General features: G+C 51.8%; 10 protein-coding genes across 10 annotated transcripts; 5 read left to right on the top strand and 5 right to left on the bottom strand.

Annotated features, from left to right (window-relative positions):
- Positions 1-484: 484 nt before the first annotated feature.
- On the bottom strand, positions 485-1,060 carry LRP88_12457 (uncharacterized protein; the record flags this gene model as incomplete). The annotated part of the gene is made up of 1 exon (XM_083248850.1): positions 485-1,060. The coding sequence occupies one exon, from the start codon at positions 1,058-1,060 to the stop codon at positions 485-487; it is 576 nt and encodes a 191-aa protein (XP_083095305.1).
- A 979-nt stretch (positions 1,061-2,039) lies between these two features.
- Positions 2,040-3,291, bottom strand: LRP88_12456 (uncharacterized protein; the record flags this gene model as incomplete). The annotated part of the gene is made up of 3 exons (XM_083248849.1): positions 2,040-2,428; positions 2,479-2,991; positions 3,072-3,291. 3 exons carry the CDS (start codon positions 3,289-3,291, stop codon positions 2,040-2,042), a joined length of 1,122 nt encoding a protein of 373 aa, XP_083095304.1.
- Positions 3,292-5,572: 2,281 nt separating this feature from the next.
- Positions 5,573-6,424, bottom strand: LRP88_12455 (uncharacterized protein; the record flags this gene model as incomplete). Its single annotated transcript, XM_083248848.1, has 1 exon — positions 5,573-6,424. One exon carries the CDS (start codon positions 6,422-6,424, stop codon positions 5,573-5,575), a length of 852 nt encoding a protein of 283 aa, XP_083095303.1.
- A 603-nt stretch (positions 6,425-7,027) lies between these two features.
- On the top strand, positions 7,028-8,575 carry LRP88_12454 (uncharacterized protein; the record flags this gene model as incomplete). The annotated part of the gene is made up of 1 exon (XM_083248847.1): positions 7,028-8,575. One exon carries the CDS (start codon positions 7,028-7,030, stop codon positions 8,573-8,575), a length of 1,548 nt encoding a protein of 515 aa, XP_083095302.1.
- Positions 8,576-9,669: 1,094 nt separating this feature from the next.
- Positions 9,670-11,269, top strand: LRP88_12453 (general substrate transporter; the record flags this gene model as incomplete). Its single annotated transcript, XM_083248846.1, has 2 exons — positions 9,670-10,943; positions 10,993-11,269. 2 exons carry the CDS (start codon positions 9,670-9,672, stop codon positions 11,267-11,269), a joined length of 1,551 nt encoding a protein of 516 aa, XP_083095301.1.
- Positions 11,270-12,282: 1,013 nt separating this feature from the next.
- LRP88_12452 (glycoside hydrolase superfamily) lies at positions 12,283-14,645 on the top strand (the record flags this gene model as incomplete). Its single annotated transcript, XM_083248845.1, has 6 exons — positions 12,283-12,408; positions 12,462-12,926; positions 12,982-13,098; positions 13,155-13,344; positions 13,400-14,467; positions 14,623-14,645. 6 exons carry the CDS (start codon positions 12,283-12,285, stop codon positions 14,643-14,645), a joined length of 1,989 nt encoding a protein of 662 aa, XP_083095300.1.
- A 1,679-nt stretch (positions 14,646-16,324) lies between these two features.
- On the top strand, positions 16,325-17,500 carry LRP88_12451 (transcription factor domain-containing protein; the record flags this gene model as incomplete). Its single annotated transcript, XM_083248844.1, has 1 exon — positions 16,325-17,500. One exon carries the CDS (start codon positions 16,325-16,327, stop codon positions 17,498-17,500), a length of 1,176 nt encoding a protein of 391 aa, XP_083095299.1.
- Positions 17,501-17,509: 9 nt separating this feature from the next.
- LRP88_12450 (FAD dependent oxidoreductase-domain-containing protein) lies at positions 17,510-19,135 on the bottom strand (the record flags this gene model as incomplete). Its single annotated transcript, XM_083248843.1, has 2 exons — positions 17,510-18,406; positions 18,467-19,135. 2 exons carry the CDS (start codon positions 19,133-19,135, stop codon positions 17,510-17,512), a joined length of 1,566 nt encoding a protein of 521 aa, XP_083095298.1.
- Positions 19,136-19,784: 649 nt separating this feature from the next.
- On the top strand, positions 19,785-21,567 carry LRP88_12449 (amino acid permease-domain-containing protein; the record flags this gene model as incomplete). Its single annotated transcript, XM_083248842.1, has 3 exons — positions 19,785-20,284; positions 20,340-20,550; positions 20,620-21,567. The coding sequence occupies 3 exons, from the start codon at positions 19,785-19,787 to the stop codon at positions 21,565-21,567; spliced, it is 1,659 nt and encodes a 552-aa protein (XP_083095297.1).
- Positions 21,568-23,158: 1,591 nt separating this feature from the next.
- LRP88_12448 (uncharacterized protein) lies at positions 23,159-24,610 on the bottom strand (the record flags this gene model as incomplete). Its single annotated transcript, XM_083248841.1, has 3 exons — positions 23,159-23,184; positions 23,237-24,387; positions 24,444-24,610. The coding sequence occupies 3 exons, from the start codon at positions 24,608-24,610 to the stop codon at positions 23,159-23,161; spliced, it is 1,344 nt and encodes a 447-aa protein (XP_083095296.1).
- Positions 24,611-25,059: the final 449 nt, after the last annotated feature.

The raw sequence follows: 25,059 nt of genomic DNA, 5'->3' as shown, positions 1-25,059 counted from the left end.
AGGGGACATGGGGACCCCAAGGATCTGGAGGAGGTAGCATCTTGATTGATGAACTGCGTGTCTGTTTGAGGGATCATGGGATGGATGAGGTGCTTCTTCTTATACCTTGGTTGAAGACAGTTACACCAGGGGTCGCTACACATGCCCAATAAGATCAATTATCAGTAAAGATAAGTGGAGCTAGCTAAGCTGAATCTGGTAGTGCACAGGGAGGGGCCATTCTTCTTGGATTGGTTGTGGCACTCAGGGGCTTCAAGATGCCTTAAAAGAGTGCGAGTCGCAAGCAACAGTGCCCTTCAGGCTCAACCCATTCTTGTTGCATGTCTATATTAATCACTTTGATGATCAATAGAGGCTCGTTAAACCACGGCCACTATCCACGTGGAGCTTGTAGCATCAGGTAGACGGAGCCGGGAGGCAAATGGCTTAAAAGCACCAATTCGGGATGTAACATCAACTGCCAAGGGTATGGGCAACATACTACCTACTCTAAAACACGGAACCTTGGTCCCGTCACCCCGATATCCCAACGAACCTCCACACGGTCACCGACACCGACATATTCAACACCGATGAGCTGCCCAGCTGGGCAAGGGATCTTTGGCCACCCCTGATAGGCCATAATCCATGTAGCATTCCCTGGCTTCGGGACCAAGATACGACCGACATGGTTGTCTCTGCTCTTGGCTTCTGCCCACTCAGCAATATCGGCAACGGAGAATGTTCGAAGACCGCTTGGGGGGTCCGACCAGGTGAAAACGTCAAGAGTCTGTGTGCCTGTGGAGACATCTCGATCCCAGAGCTCAAAGATGAGTTCGCAGGTCTTGCCTTCTGTGCTTTGGTCGAAGTCGAATGTGACGATGGTGGTTGTCTCGTCCGCAGCTTTGCCGTTCTTGACGATCAGAAGCTGGTCTTGGGGGTCTTGAATGATCTTGCCACTCTGGACCCAGCGTCGGTAGGTTCCCGCGGGGAAAATGATGTCTTCAAATTGGCGGGTTTCAAGGGCTGGTGCCGCCAAGGAGACAGCTGCGGTGGAAAGGAGGAAGGCAAGAAGCTTCATGTTGACTTTGGGGGGATGGAGAATTTGCTTTGAGCTTGATGGAAACGGTTGAGAGGATGTTGATTGAAGATGGGCAGATACAGAGAGCAAGTAGGATTGCCACACTTTTATACCTCGATAGGTGTGATCGTTTCCGCACATCCGCACATGAGGCCCTAGACATGGAGGATGCCTCGTATAATTCGGGTCTATCAATGACGAAAGATCTCATTACAGATGCATACAACCAATGCCAATGATCAACCCACATTTGCAGATCCTTCGGGCCGCGCAGATCTCCATTGCTGACCAGACATGCAGAACTTGACTTCGAAGGAGAATGCTCCCGAGTTATACAGGCGGATATCCGCGAACACTCATGAACATGAATCCATTTGGGAACCAGACACTGTATTCAAACAGAGCAAGTATAAAATTGTATTTGAGAGTGCAGCTCAAAGAATGGTAATTCTTAACGATATTATGCATAATCTAGGCTCATCAGCTCGGAGAAATTGTCCAAGCCTCGAGAGGGGCACCTTGAGACGTCATTGGCTAGGCATTGTGTCTAAATATACCACACTGAACCACCTATTTTTAACCACACCAAGTACACTTTTACTGGGTGAGCGCTGGCAGGTGACTACCAAAGAGCGCGGCATTAACACTCAGCTCGTCTTCCCCTCAAAGATTTGCGCCTTGGCATCAAGACCAAGCCGGGATGTCACCCTCCGTCGACCGCATGGCTCAGTAAGACGGGCTAACTTGAAGCCACCGTGCTGCACATTGTTCAAAATAACCTTACATCATGGAAATGGTATCTCGATCTTTATGTTGGCGTATGTTGGCATGAATGACTAACTTGGTATGACTACCGCCGAAGGGGTGTTCGTTCCGGTGTTGTCCGGAGTGATAAGGATCGCATTCAGGCCAACACTCACAAAGTCCAGGGAACCTCTACTTCAATAATGGATACTCGAAGTTGGATTCGCTGTTGAGTTTAAACCTCCCTTGACTGATAGTGCTTGCTCGCATTATCACTTATGCTGCTCGTCTCGGCATACACTGTACCCTCTGCTATAATGCCCTTGGAGCTGGACGTCTCATCCTCCAAACGTCGCCACTTCCCCCCGCTGCCATTTACCGACATTCTACCCTTGCCGCTTGGCGTGAGATTATCAAGCTGTGTCCCTCCCACATTCATCTGTCCTCCTCCAATCGTGTGGATTTGTTGACCGCTCGACGCGTTGCCAGCTGACTGGCCTTTGGAAGCACCACGACTACGGTCGAAATATCGGGTAAACAATTTCCGGAGAGACGGGAGGGATGCTGCGATGATGGCGATTCCACTCTCCAGTTGACACCAAAGGGAAATATGGCCATTCCAGTCTGCGAATGTCAGTCAGAGAAGATGGTTGCTAACGAAGCAGTCGGCTCACATAGCCTGTCCTTTGTAGCCAGATAGTACTGAAGGTAAGGCGCCCTGACGATCGTAGCCGTACTTGCAAGAGCACCCAGTCCTAGGGTGAGCATAACGATTCTCTTGGACCGCCGATTCATCTGCAGCTTTCGTACCACAAAGTAGGGCAAAATGGCGCAGCACCAGTCTGTCACAATACCCACAGCCGTCCAAACGTACCCAATGATGACAACTCGATTGAAGTCACCACATTTTCCAAGCAAGGGGTTCCAATATGCTCGGACGGGGGTGCAGTAGGTAAGAGAAGCAACTATTCCAACGATTGCCATAACCGTGTCGAGCAGCTGCATGATGTAGAGCGTCCAGCGATACTTTGGTTCGACGGTAATGCGAAGCAGCATGAATACGACTGAGGCTTTGATCAATGGTACCGTGGCTCCGTACATGACCTGGGAGTAGAGCATGTATTCGGCGCATCGAACCATGACGAGATCGTTCAGTTTATCGTCCCTCGTCCTAAGGCCAAAGTATGCTGCTTTGACGGCACATACGCTACTGACGATGAAAGAGCCTAACAATTAGTTACTACTGTACACACGACAGCCTCGAGACTTGCATAGGGTAGCACAGCAAAGGCGTCCTCCCATCCCCAGTTTGCGGTATATCGCAGCATCCAAGCCCGGACGTAGACCCTCAGAGCCATAATAGCCGTCGCAATCACCACGAATATCAAAACTACAATGATCAAAACGAGGGCAAACCCTTGTGGTTCGATCGGAGGATGGGCATAAGCCAGCTTCTGGAGCTGCTCTCCCTGTTCGAGTGTCGACATCTTCAGGATGCTGCAGGACGAGATTCCAAATCATACCACTGCCTCTGCTCAGAGGAGAACATTGGGGAGTCCGAACTCTTCAGTAATTTTTAGCTTTCGCTGCCAAGATAGATGGGTATTGATCTGCACGCAGAGCCGGGGTAGAATCCACAGGAAAAGGAAAAGGACGACGATGGCATGATACCAGTTCTCTTGGATTCAAGGGTACAATACACTTGTCCCTGTTCCGCATGGAGCCAGTCAGAGTATTCTACAACCTGCATGCCTCAACGGACCATGTTCCTGCAGCTCGGATCACCTTTCGGGTCCGGTTCACGTTGCATCGGGGACGTCTTGAAGGAACGCTGTGTTGGTTCCAAGCTTTTTCGTTTCACTTGGCGCAAATACAGCCAACACGAAGGTACGGAAATGCCAGGAGCCCATGATTAGCAGCGGTTCGATGCAGGACCCCGAGTCTATAACCCCTATTAACCCTGGCTGGAGGATTGAGGCTATTTCCACATGTCCACGGTCAAAATGGCCCAACGCGCAGTTCCATCCGATATTTGGTTTTGCATCTTAGGTTCTAAGAACTGCTTGTTTATCGGAAACTTGTCCGTATTTCAACATGTTGAATTTGTTTGGCTGGGGTACAGCTGTCCCGGGGGCTGGCGACAAAGTCCTCCCTCTCCACTTCTTCGATGATACGCCAGTCTGGAGATCGTTCATTTTGTATTCCTTGTTTGTTTTTGAGGATGTACTTGACACGGATAAAATTCGCCACTCATTGGAAGAGCTGGCCCAAAGGGAGGGTTGGCAGAAACTGGGAGCTCGGCCCCGACGAAACGTACCGTATTCCACTCTTGTTTACTTAACACATATTTACTGACTCTTGCTCAGTCCAAAGGCGTTCTCGAGTATCATATCCCCACTGATTTCAACCAAGGCCGGTCGTCCATCGCCTACGCCCATGTCCAGCGTGACACTCCGATAGCCAACGACCCCGTCGCGGGTAAAATACCCAAACCAAGCGCAAGACCCTCAATACTCGGTGACCCCGACCAGTTCTTGAGTCTTATGCATCCTGAGGGTAGCCCTAAGAAATTGGAAGACTATGTCAACTCGGAAAGGCCCCAGCTTGGTCTACACACGGTTTCTTTCAAGGATGCCACTCTCGTCTCCATTTACTGGCCTCATATCCTATTCGACGCCATGGGCAAGAAGGCTCTCTTGACTGCGTGGTCACTGACACTTCAAGGACAGCAGGAGGAAATTTTGCCTCTCTGTGGCGCCGATAGCGACCCTCTTACGGAGCTTGGCTGTCACCCTACCGAGCCTCACAAGTTGGCTGATCGTCAACTCTCCACGTTGGGGCTGGTTCGATATGGCCTTAACCACATCACAGAGTTTGCATTACGTGGGAATGAAACCCGAATAGTATGCGTTCCAGCCGCTTTTATGGACAAGTTGAGGGACGAGGCAATGCGAGATGTCTCAGTGGATAGTTCCGGCGACGAAGACACGTTCCTAAGTGAGGGCGACATTCTTTGCGCTTGGTGGACTCGCATAGCCATCTCACATCTGCCTCAAGACTCGGAAACTAACGTTATCTTATACAGCGCATATTCCCTTCGTTCTGTCCTTGCCAGAGACTTGCTACCGGCCGGCACCTCATACCTCTCAAACGCCACAGGGTTCATTCATACGCCTCTCACCGTCAAAGAAATATTCACAAAGCCTTTGGGCTACATCGCTTCTCGCATAAGACACTCTATCTCAGAATACGGCACAAGAGAGCAGGTCGAGGCGTTCATGTCGATGGTCAGACAGTCACTGGCTCGAACACCCCCATTCTTTGGGGATCCATCAATGCACATGGTCACATACTCGAACTGAAGCAAGGCCAAGATGTTTGAAACCGACTTTTCAGCAGCGATAAAGCCAGATAGCCCGTCGCCTTCTGAGGGGCACGTGCCAGGGAGGCCGACTTACATCCAGAACTGTCAATATGGCTTGACTCTCCCCAACGCGTTCCCCATCATGGGCAAGGACGCTCATGGGAACTATTGGTTACCTAGATACTTGAACAAGGGCGATTGGGAAAAGATTAACGAGGTACTCAATAATATCTGAGGTAGATTCTGGGGCAACGAAGGCGTATGAGGCTGTTCAAGGAGGCCTGTGCTCATGAACTGGGTAATTACAGGATAACTGGTGCTTGAGGTTCCTATTTACTTTACATTACCAGTACAAGTAACAATCTGCTATCTTACATGTCTCTCTCACTTGTTCGTCCAATGAATTACACTTTGACGTTCAAGGCGCCATCGATAAGTCCCCAAGTGTGATCCGCCACCTTCTTCATCTGCTCTTCGGTCCAGATAGCCTTCTTGGCAAGGAGGCGTCCCTTGTTATCTATATTGCTCCAATATCTCCCCTCCTTCTCTCCTGCCGCGCAGCACTCGGTCGCCCCATTCATCAAATATTCAGCACAAGTTTCCGGTGACACGCAGACCAGGTTGGCCCCAACTCGGCCCACCGTCCGTAGATACCAGGGAAGCTCTCTCCATAGACCTGAACTGACACCTCCAGGCCATGCATGCACGAAATGTCTTCGACCAGCACCGTTGGATGTCTGTTGCGCCGCAAAGTACTGGACCATAGCGTCGTTCATGGACATGCAATGATCTGCCGCCTTGCCGAGACTAAAGTGCGTCTTAAGGTCGAGATCCTCCCAAATGAGCTTATCAGGACTTCCAAGCCAACCATCAAACACGATAATAACCTTGCCATCTTCACTCATCGTTGGGAGAAGCTCGCGTATGAGAAGTTGTTTGCCGTAGTAGTGCAGCGCCATCTTGCGATCGATGCCCTCCGCAGTCTCGGTTCTCCCAGCCATCGTCATGATACCCTGAGTCATGATGAGGAGATCAAGTCTCTGGCCTTGAGCTTTGAAATCATCCGTGTACTGCTTGATCTGGCGCATCGACGTTGCCTCGAGTGGTCGAAAGTTGATGTTGGCGTGTGGAATGTTTTGGGGTTTGGTGCGCCCGCTGATTGTCACGATTAAGGTGCTGGCTTCAGCGGCGACACGACAGGCCATGGCGTAGCCGATGCCGCTTGTGCCGCCCACTACTAGAGCTCTTGTAGTCATTTTCTCTTACTTTTCAGGGCTTTGAGGAGTGGTTTGATCGTGCTGGGAGAAAGGAAGTTGAAGGCGGAGAGGGGAATGGAAGCTAACTGTGTTTTGTTCAACTGGCTGTTGGCTGAGATCAGCCATCACCAGCCACATAAATTTGCAGCGAATATTCATGTCTGCGGCAAGAAGTCACATCGTCTTCCAGGAGGCCATGTTTCTATTCCTACACTAGGTCACGTCTTAGACAATTGAGATGATACCATCGGCTCAGTTTTACGACTCGTTTTAATGAGTCGACTTCTTTTGTTGCCATTCATTGCCAACTCTCTGATGGCGTCTAACCTACCTACCCTGGACTTCCAGAATGACCCCTGCCAATTCATAGGCTGCAGGCTGCGCGTGAGATTAAGCGATCTCTAAGCGATCCCAAAGCCCAAGAGTTTGTGGATCCTTCGTAGGCAGAGCAGGCAACAACCCCATTTGCAGGAGCGAAATTACTCTCTTGTTCAGCCTTAAAAGGAGATGAAGCTTGCGCGATAGGCAAGCTCCACGCTCTAAAGCAACTGCTATCATTAGCCTTGTCACAGACTTTATCCCATCAGACCCTCTTGCATCGCCATGTCTTCTTTCCCAGCTGGTGATGGCGTCCTCCCGCCCCTTTTGCCCGAGATATGGAGCCACATTTGCTCTTTCATGCTGAAGCCGAGCCTGTCCAACCTAAGCCTCACCTCGCGCCAAATGAACCACATCGCCTTGCCTCACCTATTCAGGAGCCTACGCCTCGAAGGCTTTGGCGGTTCTGCCGAATGCGTCATCAACATCGCCAAGTCCCCCAAGCTGCGTGGCCTGGTCCGAGAGCTCACTATCGACTCTTGGGTCGGGTCCAGCTTTGAGTACAATGCAAACGAGGACTATGAGATTCCTACAGAATTTATGGACGCTTTGCCTTACATCCGATGCTTCGGAAAAGCCACGGCTATACACCTGCGGTTCGGCGAGTATTGTGGTGACAATGATCGCAATCATTGGGCAACGGAGATTGAAGAGACCTGGTCATTCAGATATAGAATCATTGATACCGTGTGTCACTGTATCGCAGGCATGTGGACCAAAGAGCGACAGGAAAGGATAGACAACAGAGCCGGCCTTGAATACGACCCTGAGTATCCCGAGGATGATCTGGGTGTTCCCCTAGAACATGTCTTGCCGCTCAAGGAGCTCACCATATCGAACCTGGCAGACTATGCCGATCCTTCCATCACTAGGTCCAAGGCATGGAAAAAGGTACTTTCTCTTGACAGCCTCGTCAACCTCAAGCTCTTCATCGCCACGGAAACCGAATCCGCTTCACCAGAGTCCGCCGTCTATTTCGAAGAAAAGTACGAGTTCTTCGGCGACCTGCCCAATTCATGGCTCTCGAGCCCCATCACCGACAACCTGCGAGTCTTGTCGCTATTCTACTGCGACTATTGGGGCTGGTTTCCAAAGTTCGACTTCCGCCTCATCGGCCAAGACGGGTCGCCATTCCCGCAGCTCAAGGTGCTTGCGCTGGGAAACTACGTCTTTAGCCATGACTGGCAGATAGACTGGTTCGCCTCCATTGGGTCAAAGAATGGTAGCGGAGGGCTAGAGGAGCTTTATCTTGATGACTGCCCCATTTTGACCAGGGCTCGCCAAATGGGTCCGCTTAGCCGCAGCGACCCTGGTTATCCCAGGGCTGGGACGGTGATGCAATCGGGAAGTCGGAGGCCTGACATGTTTGAGTTCTCACTGCGATGGCACCAGGTCCTCTCACGATGGGCAGAGACTATGAAGGCTCTAAAGGTCTTTCGGATGGGTCATGGTGCCTGGCACTCACCTGCGCCAGAGGATGCTAAAATGTTTCGAGAAGATGCAGATGATGATGGCTATGGCATGGACGCCAGCACGTACCATCGCATTTCCTACAATATCCACCGAAGTTTTGGCGGAGATGGCATTTCGGTGACGGAAGAATCACGCATGCAGTACACGGAGTACGACATCGGCATCGGGCCTAGTCCATGGCTCGAGGGTGGCAGATACTACGCGGGGGATGCTGAATCACCTGCTGTGACGGAGGAGACGCGCAGCAAGGACGAGGGAGCTTATGAGGCACTTTTTGCTGCAGTAAGTGCCAGGCAGTAGGATGCAAGAGGGGAGGTGTGACGGAGCCGCTTTACATGGTCAAGGGGGCAGGGTCTTCTTTTCTCTTTCCATGATTTACCTCTCAGTACATGCTTATTAGTCAACTCTCTTTCTCCAAGCATCTCTGCCACGACTCTGGGGGAATCTGAGCTATCTCCGAACGGGAGAGACCGCCTCAGCTTTGTTGGGGTCTTGATCTGTGCATCAATCTCCGTCCACGTTGCCATTGAAGTTGTGGGGGTTGGCACTATAGACTCTGGGCCCCCCGGTCAAAGTTCGCCTCCAATCCCGTTTTATCCGAATGTCATTGGAATTAGACATTGAACGCTTCCATTGTTCTAGATAGCAATACGCGTCGAAATGTCGTCTTGACGTCTCACCCGATATCATCCGTATGCGGCTGCTAGAGCTAACCCCGAGGAACGATCGGCGCCCAGAAATAAGCCGCATTCACCACCAAACCTGGCAGTTTCCAGAAGCATTCCAGAAGCATAGTGCTTACTTGAGCCTCCCGCTAGCGCCGAATCACGACAGCCTCAATGAATCGCGCCCGCAAGCAGCCTCTGACCGCACACCTTGCTGATCCCTCCCCGAACCCATGCCTAGTGTTACAGACTTATTCGCCTGCGCCATTTTCTTTTCTCATCAAGTGAGCTGACTCGCTCAACAATGACGCTCCCGGGGCCACCCGACTCACCGTGTAGACCCATATCGTCGAGTGTGGTTATCCACTTAGTCCAAAGGCTCCGAAAAGCCACCGTGCCGAGTATCCGATATATAGGGACTAGTTATCCACAAGGTGTGGAAACCATCCCGACGACGTCCGCCAAATGGCAGGCAATCCGTTGCCAACTGCCGTGAGCACGTACACTTCGATTCGACGTTGACGATTAATCAAGTCGTCTCAGCAGGATGCTAAAACCCCACAAGGACGGGGTCAAGTGCCTTTAGTGATTTAGTGATCCCATGGGGCTCCGCAAGACATGGGGGCAAGAATGAGGAGACAAGATTTAGTATATAAGGGGTAGTCTACTCAAGTTCTTTTCGAGGACTACTCATCTTGTTTTTGTCTCTTCAGCGTCGACTTTGCAAAGATGAGCTCACAGACATACCTTGGTGCCAGCGGCAAGGCGTTGAGCATTCTCCAGCTTGCTCTCGTCGTCGCCCCGGCCTTTATTATTTTCGGTTACAACCAAGCCGGCATTGGTGGCCTTCTCACTGAGGAAGATTGGGTCAAGACATTCCCTGGGATCGACACCGTCCACAGTGAGGGTTCTGAAAAGAGCCGCAAGTCGACACTGCAGGGATTTGTCGTTGCGACCTTTGTTATCGGTGCCCTCATCGGTTCCTTGTCTTGCTCCTACACGGGTGACAAGTTTGGTCGACGCAATGTCATCTTCTTCGCTGGCATCTGCTCCTTGATTGGAGAGATCCTCGAGGCTTCCTCCTTTGGCCTGGCCCAGTTCATCGTCGGCAGAGTCATCATCGGCTTGGGTGTCGGCCAACTCAGCTCTATCGTCCCTGTCTGGCTGAGTGAGACTTCAGCAGCAAAGAACCGTGGACGCAGCGTTGTCCTCACCGGACTTTTCATCTGTCTTGGATACACGCTAGAGTCTTGGGTTGACCTCGCCTTTTTCGAGTTCAAGCACGGATCCGTCACCTGGAGACCTCCTATCGCCATCTCCATCGCCTTCTCTATCGTCTTGATGGCTTCAATCTATACACTTCCGGAAAGTCCTCGATGGCTGGTCCTCAAGAACCGATCCGAAGAAGCCCGCCATGTTGTCTCGGCACTTCGAGGTCTTCCCGAAGATGCACTCGAGGTTCAAGCCGAAGTGGCCGGTATCGAGCACTCTCTCGAAGAGACGAGCCATGGTGGAGCCACCCTGGGAGACATGCTCAAGATGGGCGACGACAAGCTTCTCTACCGATTCTGTCTGTGCGTTCTGCTTCAGTTCTATCAGCAGGCGTCAGGATCCAACCTGGTGTCCGTTTATGCGCCAATTCTCTTCCAACAAAACCTGGGCATGAGCAGTGAGATGTCTCGTGTTCTCTCAGGAGGCGCTCTGACATGGAAGTTCCTCTCATCCTTTGTCGCCTTCTTCACCATCGATCGCTTCGGTCGTCGGGCCGTCTTCATCATCAGTGGCATTGGAATGTCGGCCTGCATGGCTTCACTTGCAATCACGACATCATTTGGCAAGGAGAACAAGCCTGCCATGATTGCCGCTGGTTGCTTCCTTTACCTCTTCAATACATTTGTTCCAATTGGCTTCCTTGGTGCCAATTTCCTGTACTGCACCGAGGTCGCGCCTATTCGTCTGCGAATGGCCATGTCGTCCATTTCGACAGCCAACCATTGGCTATGGTATGTCACTCAAACTCTTTACAACGCACCGCAACTAATGTTTCAATAGGAACTTTGTGATTGTCATGGTTACTCCCGTGGCCATCAACACTATCGGATGGCAATACTACATTGTGTTTGCTGTCATTTCCGCTTGCATCCCCATCTCAGTTTACTTCCTGTTCCCTGAGACTATGGGCCGAAACCTGGAGGAGATTGAGCTCCTGTTCAAGGACTCTCCGTCGATGTGGTCGACTGTCAAGTTTGCCAAGACTCGACCGATCGCTATGCCTCAAGAGTTTGTGGGAGGAAAGGAAAAGAGCGACCACATCGAGGGTGATGACTGAGTATGCAAGTGCCAAACTTGTACGGCATGGGAATGATCTGCATCGGTCCCCTTTGACGAAATAGACGACCGCTATGCCCCATTGGCCCACGGCTGTCCCAAAGGCCATTCTAGGCCATCGCGCTCATCATCAATGGTCCTTGGAAAATAGGCAGTTGATGATGGTTGGTGAATAGGCACTGGCCACTGACTTGGGTTGCGGATGGTGATAAAGGCGCAGATAGCATGAACAAACAATGACAAGAAGAATTCAAGAATTCAAGATCGGATCAGGCGGATGCCTGTGCTTTTTACCTTTGCCCATGTTTTTTTTTTTTTTTTAGCTGCGACAAATTCCAACTGATCGACATGCCATTATCCGATTCCTCGCTTATAATTCGTGGACCTGTTGATCAATTCTTCCACCCGGAGAAACCGACAAACAAGTATTCACTAACAGCAGGAAAAGAAGTGATAGACAGGCTTAATTAACTCCCCCGCCTGATCAAGACCATTTTCCCCTCACTCTATGCGCAACTATAACTCTTATGCGCGCGAATCCAATCCCGGCGCTTCAATTTGCCGGGGCACGCTGGCCTTTATCCTGGCTTAAATGTAACCTTGCTCCGGATGATGCTCGACCGATCAGGAACGTCATACGAGCTTAGATACCCCGAGGCACGAGACTTCTCCGCGTTGTTTTCTCCGCATCGGCGCTACTAACTAATAAGAGCGGGATGAAGTGCGGGTTAGTCGACTTTACGTCTGGGCACTTGGATGTACATGATGCGGAGAGGCTTGATTGATCGATGATTGGGCCGCTTGACTATTGTCTGTATATGGTTTCGGGGAATATCTCTTTTAGGCTGTATTGTATGACTTTGTTGTTAATATTAACTGGCGGCTAGTATGGCCGGCCATCGGCTGCAGGCACGTCATGGGCGGATCGTCGTGATATAAAACCCCGTCAATGCCGGCGCAAGATGTGACTCTCCCAGACACAGACCTTTCAGACTTTGTCTGCCCGACTTCGATATGGTCTCCCTCAAGTCGATTCTTGCCGCTGCGGCGTATGTCGCGACGGCTGGAGCTGTCAACATCAAGGTGTCTGCCTCGGATGGAAATGCCACGAGTGGCCATCAATATGGCTTCCTTCACGAAGTAAGTCTCTGTTAACCAGCTTCAACGGCCGGCAACTGACTCTTTGTATCAAGGACATCAACAACTCCGGTGACGGTGGAATCTATGCTGAGCTCATCCGCAACCGAGCCTTCCAGTACAGCGACAAATATCCGGTTTCGCTAGACGGCTGGCACTCAGTCAATGGTGCCCAACTATCTCTAAACCGTCTCAAGGAACCACTTTCCGATGCCCTTCCCGTGTCTTTGAACGTCAAGGCAGGAAGCAAGAAGGAAAAGTCCATTGGTTTCTTTAATGACGGCTACTGGGGAATGGATGTGAAGAAGCAGACTTACACAGGCTCTTTCTGGGTCAAGGGTGCCTACAAGGGAAAGTTCACCGCCTCGCTGCAGTCTAACCTCACCAAGGATGTGTTTGGCTCTGTTGATATCAAGTCCAAGTCTGTTGCCAATGACTGGACTGAGCACAAGTTCGAACTCATCCCCAAGAAGGATGCTCCCAACAGCAACAACACTTTTGCCATCACGTTCAACCCCAAGGTAGCTATTCAAATCACATCGGTCACCGATTTTGGACTCTTTCTAACTAAGATAGGGCGTGTCTGGTGGATCTCTTGACTTCAACTTGATCAGTCTCTTCCCCCCCACTTACAAGGGCCGCAAGAATGGGCTGAGAATCGATATTGCCGAGGCTCTCGAAGGCCTGCACCCAGTGAGTCCCTCATAACTAATTTGATTTTGCTCAATACACTGACGCAACTGTACCAGAGCCTGCTTCGCTTCCCTGGTGGCAACATGCTGGAGGGATCAACCAACAAGACTTGGTGGGACTGGAAGGACACCCTCGGCCCTCTCCGGTACCGAAAGGGCTTTGAGGGTGTCTGGGACTACCAGCAAACTCATGGCCTTGGTCTCATGGAGTACCTTGAGTGGGCTGAGGATATGCAACTGGAGATTGGTAAGATATTTTCGCTCACTATGCCACGACACAGCTCTAACATGATTCTTCTCAGTCGTCGGCGTCTACGCGGGTCTATCCCTCAACGGCGACGTCACCCCTAAGGAAGACTTCCAGCCCATCATTGACGACGCCCTTGACGAAATCGAATTCATCCGTGGCCCTGCTGACTCCAAATGGGGCAAGCGTCGAGCCGAACTTGGTCACCCAGAGCCATTTAAGCTTCACTATGTCGAGATTGGAAACGAAGACTGGCTCGCGGGTTATCCCGGAGGATGGAAGAGTTACAAGGAGTACCGCTTCCCCATGTTCCTCAAGGCCATCACCGACGTCTACGACGATATTACCGTTATTTCTTCTGGCGCGACTACTGATGGCGACGGCTTCGACATTCCTGCTCCTGGAATTGGCGACTACCACCCTTACCGCGAGCCCAATGCCCTGGTCGAGGAGTTCGACCGGTTCGACAATGACATTGGCCACATCGTTGGAGAGGTTGCTGCCACTCACCCTAACGGTGGAACTGGCTGGTCTGGGGATTTAATGAAGTTTCCTTGGTGGATTGGAACCGTGGGCGAGGCTGTGTCTCTTATCGGCTACGAGAGAAACGCCGATCGCATTCCTGGAACTTTCTACGCCCCTGTCCTCCGCAACATGAACCGCTGGCAGTGGGCCGTCACCATTGTTCAGTTCGCCGCCGACCCCGCCATGACAACACGTTCCACCAGTTGGTACGTGTGGGAGCTCTTTGCTGCCCATCCCATGACCCACACGCTGCCTGCTTCTGCCGACTTTGACCCTCTCTTCTACGTTGCTGGAAAGAATGAGGACGAGGGCAGCTTCATCTGGAAGGGTGCTGCCTATAACACGACCAAGGGAGCCGACGTGCCTGTCTCTCTGTCCTTCGAGGGCGTTCAGGCCGGCGCTGAGGCCGACCTCACCCTGTTGACCAACGCCAAGGACGATCCCTTTGCCTACAACGACCCTCACACTGGGGTCAACATTGTGAACAGCACGACTACAGTTCTCGAGGCAGACAAGGATGGAATTTTCAAGTTCAGTCTGCCAGAGCTGAGTGTTGCTGTCTTGGAGACCAAGTCGACAGGAAAGAGCTTGAGAAAGCGTACCCTCGGAAGAGCGTTTACGTCTTAATGCGTTTGAAGCGTGATAGTATGCAAGTTGATCACGGCTCTTCTACAACAATGACCGTAGCAGATTCCAGTAGTCTCTATACGAAACTGAATTTAAGATGTGCCCAAGAGTAGTCTCACATTATAGGCAAGTGCTTCTTATTGACGTGATTCGCCAGTTCAGCCAAATTTCCTCTCTCCGATTGTCATCGAACAATGTCAAATCCAACGGTAAGGACGGAATATAGCACTAAAGGTTTCTATTCTACTTTCACCGATATTCTACAAGGATCTACTAGTAGTATACTAGTACTATCAGCATGCTTTCACACCCAAGTTGCCCCTCCCCTGCCCCCCCCCAAGATTATATCACGTCCTCATATGCTCAGGAAACTCTTCCAGCGCCACATCACTTGTCAACAGAAACAATCCACTCTCATCCAAGTTGGCTGACCTGGCTGTTGAATAATTGGAGAATATCATTAGCTATGGCGATAAACCGGCGAACGAAGGAGTCGATTGGCAATAATGAAAATCAAGCATAGTGCAAAGGGTTGTATAACTTCCATGTCTTCAAAGATAGCCGTGTATACAGTCAAGACGACCCCCGACCCCCTTGCCAGCCAACCCCCTTTGCACTTTGAACCAATCATAGACTAATCCTAACCATAACCCTAACCAACCATAACCCCGATCCTAACCTATCCATTGTCTAATGGGGTGTCAAAGGGGTTCAGCTCACAAGGGGGTCAGGGGGCCGCCTTGACAAAACACTCAAGATAGCCCGGTAGTTGGAACCTATTTGGGAGTTAAGCCCAGCCGCTAACAAGCGGGGGTGAACCGTTATCGCGGGGTTTGGTGCCTCAGGCATTGACCCCCTTCTTGGTCTAATCACGACGGCAACCCTTCATGATATCTAACATCTTCCTTATATCACCTCTCGCTTCCTGGACGATCTCGATTGGCTGCCATCTTTACATCCCACTGCCGTTCTTGCCAACCATGAGCACCCTTTATCGTCTAACACACTCGAGGTCGCGCCACGGGTGCACACAGTGCAAGGCCAAGAGGGTAGGTCGGTCGATGGACCTGGCGTCGAGACACATCGAGGCGCTGACGGTGAAAATCAGCTTAAATGCGATCAAAGAAAGCCCGGGTGTAGACGGTGCGAGGAATCTGGGAATCAATGTCCTGGATACGTCTTTAACCTGCGATGGGCTGCTAAGAACCAGCTCCATCAGAACTCTGCTGGCTCAAGCCGTGGTCAGAAGCCGTCGGTAACCAAAGGGGATCAGGCTTGTCTGCAGGCTGGTGCTGCCTCGGGCGACCAAGGACTCGCGGGGACATCCGGGCCCTCAAGTTTGAGCCTTCTCTCACTGTTTCCCAACTTCGGAGACAACAGTTATCTACCGTCCCCTACGCAGCCAGGCGCCTCACAATATCCAGGCCTAGGATATGATCTTTCAGACTCTCAATGGGGTTTCCAAGGATACAGCCCTATGGAATACCCCCTGGCCTTGAGTGAACCCTTGATCTTGGACAGTGGCTTTGCCGACATGCCTACAAGCCATGCCATCAGCGAGAATTGGCCGGATGCAGAAACCCAACAATATGCCCATAGCACAAGCTCAAGTTCACGCACCTCCAATCACCATATTAACCAAGACTCGGGGCAGATGATACAAAGGTTTTCAACTATGCCAAGGGAGCTCAGCAACCTCCCCACCGCTCTCTCAGACTTTTTCATCAAAGAAGTCATATCACTATTCTGCGCCTGGGACAGCCAATCAAACTTTATGCGTGTCGTGGTCGAAAAGGCTTGGCAGTCATCTAGGGTCCTCTACCACACAATGCAGAGCATGGCCGCGGCTTGCCTGACCAGTGGGTTCCCTGAGCTATCCGCAACGGCGGCCCAAGAACGCCTTTTAGCACTACAGTGCCTTGAAGAAGAACTCAGCAGCTCCTCGGACCACCCAGAGGTCGAACTCCTGTCAACAGTTCTTCTTTGCCATTCCGCTACCTGGCATAATCCTGGGAACATGTCCGAGGAGCGATTCCAAGCGACACGGAAGTTGGTGCGTGAGCGGGTTGCGACAACCAAGGGGGAAGACTCCAAGTATGTTGCCAGGTTCTTCCAGACTTCAGTCGACTATTGGGGGATGCTGCTCTCTTTCTTCACTGACACGTCGACCACGGATAATCCCTTCATCGGACCGGAAGAGCCGGCCAATGAGCCTACCTTGCACCCGTTTGCTGGGATATCAGGTCAGACAGTAAAGATGCTTGCCGATATTGGAAGGCTGGTATATCAATACCGTCGTCGAGTCTCAGCTATCAAGTTTGTCACCGAGGCAGACTTGGACTCTTTCAAAAGCCAGATCCGAGAGGCCCGTATCTTGGAGAAACGACTACTCCCATACAGACCGTTGGATACTTCAAGGTTGCAAGACATGGGAGATCCGAGAACCACGTTGGCGCACCTGGCCAAGATAGACGAAGCTTATCAATATGTCGGACTACTACAGATATACCGCGTGTTCCCTGATCTCCTCGCAGAGCGGTATCGTCCGTGGGATAAGGAGCAAATCCTCTCCCCGCGGCCTCCATCCAAGATACCAAGCAAAGCCGAGATGGACTCGTGGATGACCAGCCTGGCATTGCATACTCTGGATCTCGTCCGCGAAATCCCCTTTGAGTCCAGAAGCAGAAGCATCCAGCCCCTCATTTTCGTCGCCGTACCCAACGAGCTACGCCGCGGGCCGCAGGACGTCGCTTCGCTGGGCGCGGTGGATGACCAGGCCCGGGGGCTTGGCCGGAGCGTCATCGAGGTGGCCCGCGCCAGGAGTTCCGTCAGGAGCCGGCTGTCGGCATACGCGGCTGTGCTTCCGCTGCGCAAGGTAGCCAACGTGCTGGAGCTTGTCACGAGTATCTGGAGTGCTCTGGATGAAGGGCAGTCTGATGTGTATTGGTTGGATATTTGCACGCAAAAGGAGTTGAGCACGCTCATGGGATGTAAACTTGACTAGCTACTCTCTTTACCAGTCTCCTGTCTTGGCAATTGAAACCCATTTAGCTACGGATTTCTCGACTGTCACATCTCGTTGAAGCCGCTCCTTGGTCATGAGGAAGGCCTTTGGCAGCCAGTCTGGGACAACGTCACGAGTGATCATGCTACAGAGCGCCTCGCCAGTCATCCATGCCTTGTCCATTCCGTATCCGCCGTAGCCTCCGGCGAACCATTCACCATCGCCGTCCCTGCCGGACAGATCTCTGGTCAGTCGGCCCACTAGGGGTATGCCATCTGATGTATGCCCTTGAAGGCCAGTCCACACTCCCTTCAATTCTGGAACCTCGCCAGTTGGCCATCCCTTAGCAAAGTATTCGGGGAGAAATCGCAACAGGGCTTCAACTGCCTGACCTGGAACGGAAGTGTCGTCGGACGTCAAGACATCGAACAAGCTGGAGTAGTCAGTGCCAACCCAGATATCTCCAGTTGTGCCGTGCTGTTGAAGGTAGTACAAGCCGCTGTGGAAGAATCCAGTCACCGGGTCCAACGTAGACTTGACCAGGCAACTCCATGAACGTTGGTTGCCGCGGTGCTCCAAGTATGGACCAGCCTTCTGCACTGACATCGGTCCGCGATACGGGTACAGTCTTCCCGCAAGTGGACGCAAGAGGTGTGCAGCGTTTGCATTCGTGCAATGAATCACCTGCTTGCTACGAATAGTTCCCCGTGGTGTCTCGATTGCATATGGGTATTCAGACTCGGATTCAGGGAGGAACTGTACGTTGGTGGCGGGTGTGTTGGTCTCGATCGATAGACGGTCGGGGTATTGGGCGAGGAGACGCTCAAAGATTCCGGTGATGAGACGATATGGCCAGAGTGCGCCAACTTGATGCTGGATGACTCCGAAGCCGTTCTTGATATTCAACTTGAAAAGGAGCGGACAGTCAGTTCTTGTCGTCCATATAAGAGACGACACGGGACATACCTCGGCAAGATCTTCTTTCTCGGTCACGCAATGAAGCTTTCGGTGCTCCGGTATCGCATCTCGGAAAGCATTCAGTGACTTCTTTGAGGCTTCCCAAGTCTCCTTGTCTCCAGAAACCATCACTTTGGAGACTTTGCGGATCTCGCTGGCAGCCTGGAGTTCGGGATCCAGGTCCTTGACCATGGACATGACCCGATCAACGTTCATGAGGCTGAAGCGAGACATCTCCTTTGCCGCGTCTTCTCCGTGTCGCCGACACAAATTGTTGTATATATGACCGACTGGCGAGACGAGTTGGCCGCCGTTACGGCCAGTGGCGCCGCTCGTGAGGGTGCGCGCCTCCAAGACCACGACACGGCTTGCGGGGTGCAGGGAGTCATCCTCCAGAAGGGATTTGGTGACGCTACACCCGGTGATTCCAGAGCCGATGATGACAAAGTCGGCAAATCGAGGAAGACTAGGCGACTGGATGTTCGAGACACTCGGATGAGGGGGTTCCTGCCAGAGTGAGATGGACGGGTCGGCCCTTGGGAGCAACGGGTCAGCGACGAGGGCCGCCCTGAGCTTCGTCATGAACTCTTCCGGCAGGCCATAGTTGGGGTCTGGGCTTTGGAGAGTTTGAGCGATGGCCAGGAGCCGGTCTCTTGCCTTGTCGCGTGGGTTGCTCATGGTCAGCAGTAGGTTGGTCGTGGATAGGAGGTACCGATGCTGCCATGGTCGACACCCATTTCTTCACTATTATACTTTTGATAACGACCATTCTGGTTTTTGCAAGTCGACGGCTATCGTTCGGAAGTGTCCTCAGTCTCAATCAGGTGTTGTAATGCTAGTCTTGCCATATGGAGTATGACAAGGATGGGTTGTCTCCATCAGGAGATAAGCAGGTGACGATAACACTAACCTAGATTTGGAGTTGTTAAACAGAAGCATCCTATTGCTCAGATTCTGACTCCATGGGGTAGGCGGGGTCTCCAGATTACGTCGCAAATGGTTGGTGCTAAGCTTGAGGGGGCAAACTATTGATCAGACCCCATGTCTACGAGTCAGGTTATCTATCCGGTCTTCTTTGCTAGCAGAGAGTCCTATCCTTGGCCCGGCGAGCCGATCAGGGTGGCGGCCTGGAGGTTTGTCCTTGCCAAGGGACAACTTGTCGTCTTTCCGCAGATATGAGCCTTGCCAATCTCCTGTTGAGCATCGATTCTCATGTCTATAAGGACCTTGACCTTCCCCGCCACAGTCCCGACAATCAGTTCCCTCTCCTTGCCCATCTACCAAAGGCGAGCATTGGTTCTCTTTCTTTGATCCTTCATCTGCCATCATGACCGCCTCGCTCAAAAAGGATACCGGCGATGACAACGTTTCGACTTTCGCCGGGGACCACGTCCCTACCACTGTGCTGCAAACTCGTCGCGGCTTGACCCCACGTCACGTCCAGCTGATGACCATCGCCGGTGGCATCGGCGTCGGCCTCTTCGTCGGCGTCGGCGGGGTTCTATCCAAGGCTGGCCCGCTCCCTCTGCTTATAGGTTATCTGATTTACGGCCTCGGATTCATCTGGCCAACCTGTGTCAACATTGCCGAGATGCTGGCGTGGCTTCCAATCCGTGGCTCCATCTACGAACTCGCCGCTCGTTTCGTCGATCCCGCCTTGGGCTTTGCCATGGGCTGGACCTACTTTTACGCCGGTGCCATGTTAGTGTGCACCGAGTACTCGGCCGTCGCTACTGTCATGCAGTATTGGAACACCGACATCAACCCAGCTGTGTGGATCGCCATGGTTATGGCGGTATGCTTCTTTCTGAACATGGTTGCAGTCAGGTAAGCGAGTTAGATACTCTTAGTCACACTTAGAGTCACTGACAGAATCACATAGGTGGTATGGAGAAGCTGAGTTCGTCATGGGCTCAACTAAGATCCTTCTGCTGATCGGGTTGATCCTAGCGACCTTTTTCACCATGGTCGGAGCAAATCCCACAGGTGAGGCGTATGGGTTTCGCAACTGGAAGAACGGGGACATGGTGCATCCTTACTACACCGATGGTGCCACCGGTATCTTTCTGAGCATCTGCATATCGGTCCGGTACGTCGTCTTCACTATTGGAGGTCCCGATATCATCTCCCTGGCAGCTGGCGAGATCCAGAACCCGTGAAAGACGATTCCCCGCGTTGCCAAGATGATCGCCGCCCGTATTCTGCTGTTCTACATCGTGGGAATCCTCGCCGTGGGTATCCTATGCAACTCGCGCGACTCGCGACTCCTGGGCGCGATCGAGTCTGGCGAGGCTGGCGCAGCGGCATCTCCCTGGGTTCTTGGTCTTTTGAACCTCGGCATCAAGGGATTCTTGCCCGGCCTCATCAACTTTCTCATCCTTCTCTCCGGCTGGTCCTGTGGCAACGCGTATCTGTACTCTTCCAGCCGAACCCTCTACTCGCTTGCCCAGGACGGACGGGCACCCAAGCTCTTCTTGAAGTGCACCAAGAGTGGCGTGCCATGGGTCTGCGTCACGGCTGTCACCATCATCTCGCTGTTATCCTTTCTCGTCGCATCCAATAGCGCAGGAGAGGTCTTCTCTTGGTTCGTGGACCTTACCACCGTGGCCCTTGTCATCAACGCCACAGCCATGTCGTTGGTTTTCCTCGGCTGGTGCCGCGCTCTCAAGGCACAGGGGATTGTTCGTCAGGGTGAGAACCACTTCAAAAAGTCGCTCTTCAGACAATCCGTGGCACAGCCAGTGCCAGGCATTGTGTTCCCCTATACCGTCCCCTGCGCATCTTGGTTGCCTTATGTGTCCATCCTCATTGGTACCCTAACCACCATCTTTATCGGTTTCGACACCTTCAAGCCATGGTCGACAAAGGGGTTCATTACTAGCTATTTTGGTCTGGCGTGGTTCGCCTTCATGTTCTTGTTCTGGAAGATTTTCAAGGGTACCCGTATGGCGAACGCCGCTACTGTCGATATCTATGCCGATGGGCAGAAGCAGGCCATTGATGAGGAATGTCGGTTCTGGGAGGAGGTGCTTGGCCAAGAGAGTGATAGGGAGGCTTTGAAGGAGAAGAATGTCTTTGTCCGAGCTTGGGCGAGGTTTTGGGGAGCATAATGACCAGACACGAGTCTAGGCATGAAAGATCAGGTGTAAGTGGCTCCATTCGGAGAGTTAGCTGCTGCTACAACTCCATTATGAAATCCCATTCCTTAATCTCTTATATATATAGATCTTATATATATAGAACCTTTACGGCTGAGAAGCTAACAGTTAGAATAATACCGTGTTCGTCCTCCCTTATGCCAAGGTTCTTGCCGATATGGAAGACGCTCCACGGGTGGGTCCTGGTTCAACTTGAGGGCGCCCCCTCCTAGATATCGTTGATGCTCCTTGTCAAACTCAAGCTTCCGGGATGCCCTGTCCTTCTTCATTCTGCGTAAAGCCGAGTAAATGGCTTCGTGTACCGACCACGCTGGGCGACTCAAGACGTAATCTCTATCTGGCTGCGCCGCCAAGAGTTTGATAGCTGCTTCCACGTTCGAAGGGTCCACGTTGGCGCCGTAGTCAATCAAGAGTCGTGTGATCTCGCCAAGCACAGCTAATCGAGCCTTTCTTGCTAGCCTTGACCTCAAAAGAAAGGCACAGATAATCTCTCCGATGAATAACCTCCAGGGTGTAGTAACCGCCCCGACACCATTGAAGCGAAACTTGAATGCTTGATTAGGATCTGCTCCTCTTTTGAGCAGGGCCTTGGCCACCTCGGCTTGTCGGTCGTAGGGTAAAGGCGAGAAGTGTAGGAAGGGAATATGAAGCAAAGAGTATGAGACTGTCGTAGGGCTTTTAAAGCCCCTTTTGACAAAATTCCACACGGGACGACGGAAACTGGTGGGGCTGAACTCCCGAAAGGATATCTCAAGTAGACGGTCTCTGAACAGGAGGATTGAGCCTCCGTCGTCAACTTTGGCGTTGATGTAGCCTACAACCCCATACTCGATGGCGAGACACATAAACTGCTGTTCCAGGCTCATCGCATTGTAGACACCGTTAAGGCTTCTTAAGTCGAGGCGGAAATTCTTCTCATTAGCGTACCTGATTGAGAGGGTTTCGTGATAACGGTCCAATCCCCTCACGAGCTCCTGTGTCGAGTTTGTGCTCACTCGGTCCGCATGATACATGACATCTCTCATCATCATCCGTTGTGTCATATATGGGCTGCATTTTGCATCCAAAACAACGCTGGCGTATAAAAGCATGAGATGGGGATCATAAGAGTCAGGCAGATAGCGGCCAAGTCGTCTTGTGGTGTTTGGGCTGTCGATGAAATCTCGAACAGTTCTGTGCAAGTATTGAATCCTTGGTCCATGGTACGTGAGTACAGGGTGTCGAGATCCCGGTTTTGGAATGGGTTCAACAACCTCCAGGAGGCCTTTGCATCTACTGTTCAGCCTGGTTGCGATATCTTGCACACGGTCAAGTAGGCTTGCCATGCCGTCTTTCTTGACATTGTTGGAAAGAAGCCTGCCAGGTAAATCCAGAAGGTTCTCTTCGTCTGCAAAAGAGAAGAGCAAGGCGAAAGGTGGTTCAGGGCATGATTTCATGAGGGTGAAGTACTCGGTAGCGTGCTCGAGATAGAAGGGGTCGATGTTATCAAGTATCCTTTCGTATAGCCCCTCCAGATCCGCTGTTAGATCATCAAGTCGTCTTTTTAGGTCGCTTGGACGATCTGCTTGGCTGAGTCCTGCAAGCAATGAGGACACCACAATCTTGACCCACAGGAACACACCAGACGCCTTCGAGACCACGGAGCTGATAAGATGTTCGGTGAGCCCAGTCTCCCTGTTCCGTAGAGCCCTATATTTCTGATTCTCGTTGAACCTCGCTTCGACGTACTTCTGGATGTCAGACCGGGTGAGGTCCTGAAGTCGGAGGCTAGGCACGTCCTTAAAGGCCTTCTGGAACTCATTCCATGGGCGACTCGCGGTGCACAGTTTGACAAACGAAGAGTGAGATATCACGTCGCGCATTGTTGAAATCAGTGGCTCCAAATCACCTTCAAACTCGTCCAGTCCGTCCACGAACAGAGCGACTTTTGCTTTCGAGGAGATGTGCCGTATGGCTCGCTTGAACATGTTGCGCAGCTCTCGTTCCGGGACTTCTTTGGAAACTTCATTAAATAGAGATAGCACCCCCCATTGCTTGGGAAACGTGAAGGGAATAGCTTCTGGAAATGCCCGAAAAAGTTGTGAGAGGAGCGTCTTGAATAACCCTTTGTGAGATTTCTGGGCAGTAGTACCTGCAGCCCAAAAGTAAAAGGAAGCCATGATGAGACGTTGGTCTCCGGCCCAGCGTCCAAGGTACTCGGTGCAACGAGTTTCTAGAGGCAAGTTCCTGGAGCTCTCCGCTGCATCCTGGGATTGGTGAGGCTGCGTCAAGAACTTCATCAAGGTAGATTTCCCTGATCCAGCCTTTCCAGTGATCCAATAGACCTGTTCGTCCGACTCGAGCCAGCCTGTAAAGCTTGACCACTTCGCGGTCTGATGCTCGCTGTTGTTGAAAATCCAATGAAATGTTGCCTCATGTGCGTCAGAAATTGCCAGTTCCCTATCTGCCATACTTTCGTAGTGAAGAGTGGCTAGGAACATTGCTTCAAGGTTCTTACGATGGTCGTCGGTAAGAAGGATGCTCGAGGATGTCTCAATGTCGTCGTCTCCAGACAACATTGCGCTGATGATGGCGCTCCGAAGCCGGGCTCTTTCAGCCTCGCCGTCTTCCTGGCCCAGCCGCCTGGTCAAAAGCTGAATGATCGACGATCCAAAGCCAGACTGGTCGATTGAGGGGATTGGTTCCCGTGCAGACGCACTGGTGTCTCTTGTGAGCCGGTCAAGGCGTCGAAGAATCTCGTCTTGTTGTGTTACGCTCTTTTGCGAATATTGCCTTCAAAGGTATTAGCTCCAGCAAGGATAAGAATAATATTCTGGATTACTACTTACCTAACAGAAACGAGCAAGTTCAGGCTGATTTGATGCTTGAAGTCATTGAGCTGGCTCTGGAGAGCGGAGAGGCTACTTTCATTCCACTTGAGTGCCACAGCGGATTTCATAGCCTTCCAGATGTTTCCGGTTTTCGAAGGCTTGACGATTTCTAGTGTGTCGAGCATTTTTTGAAGAGCTTTGGAGCATTCATTAGCCAAAGCAATGATGCCATCATTTTCGTTCCCAGATGAACGATTAGCAAGTCGGCAACAGTCAGCTTTCAGTGTTCCCAAGACAGCACCAAGGCTTTCTGAGTTTATTTGAAGACTCCGGAGTGCGACGAGGTCCTCGGGGGTCGAAGATGACGACCTGTACATGCGATGGCTGTGACGACGAAATTCGAGCCGAAGTCGATGACTTGCATGATCGACGCGGCTAAACTGAAGGCCTCCATTGTGGTTGAGATGCTTGGAGTATGTTAGTGCATCTATGTGGAAGGTCGGACTCAGTAAAAACTCACGGATCGAAATTGAGGTTCAAGAGAGATCAGGAACGGGAGAGGAAACTCGTTCAGGAAAATGGACATGCTGTTGAGCCCCGCGTGATGCCTCACCTCATTTTTGCCTAACCCAAT

The sequence above is a fragment of the Fusarium phalaenopsidis genome (assembly GCF_050370095.1).
Source record: "Fusarium phalaenopsidis strain FUZ10S chromosome Unknown contig_32318, whole genome shotgun sequence".
In the NCBI taxonomy this organism is placed as follows: Eukaryota; Fungi; Ascomycota; class Sordariomycetes; order Hypocreales; family Nectriaceae; genus Fusarium; species Fusarium phalaenopsidis.
The sequence above is the reverse complement of the archived record's forward strand: the minus strand, read 5'-3'. Positions and strand labels throughout refer to the sequence as shown.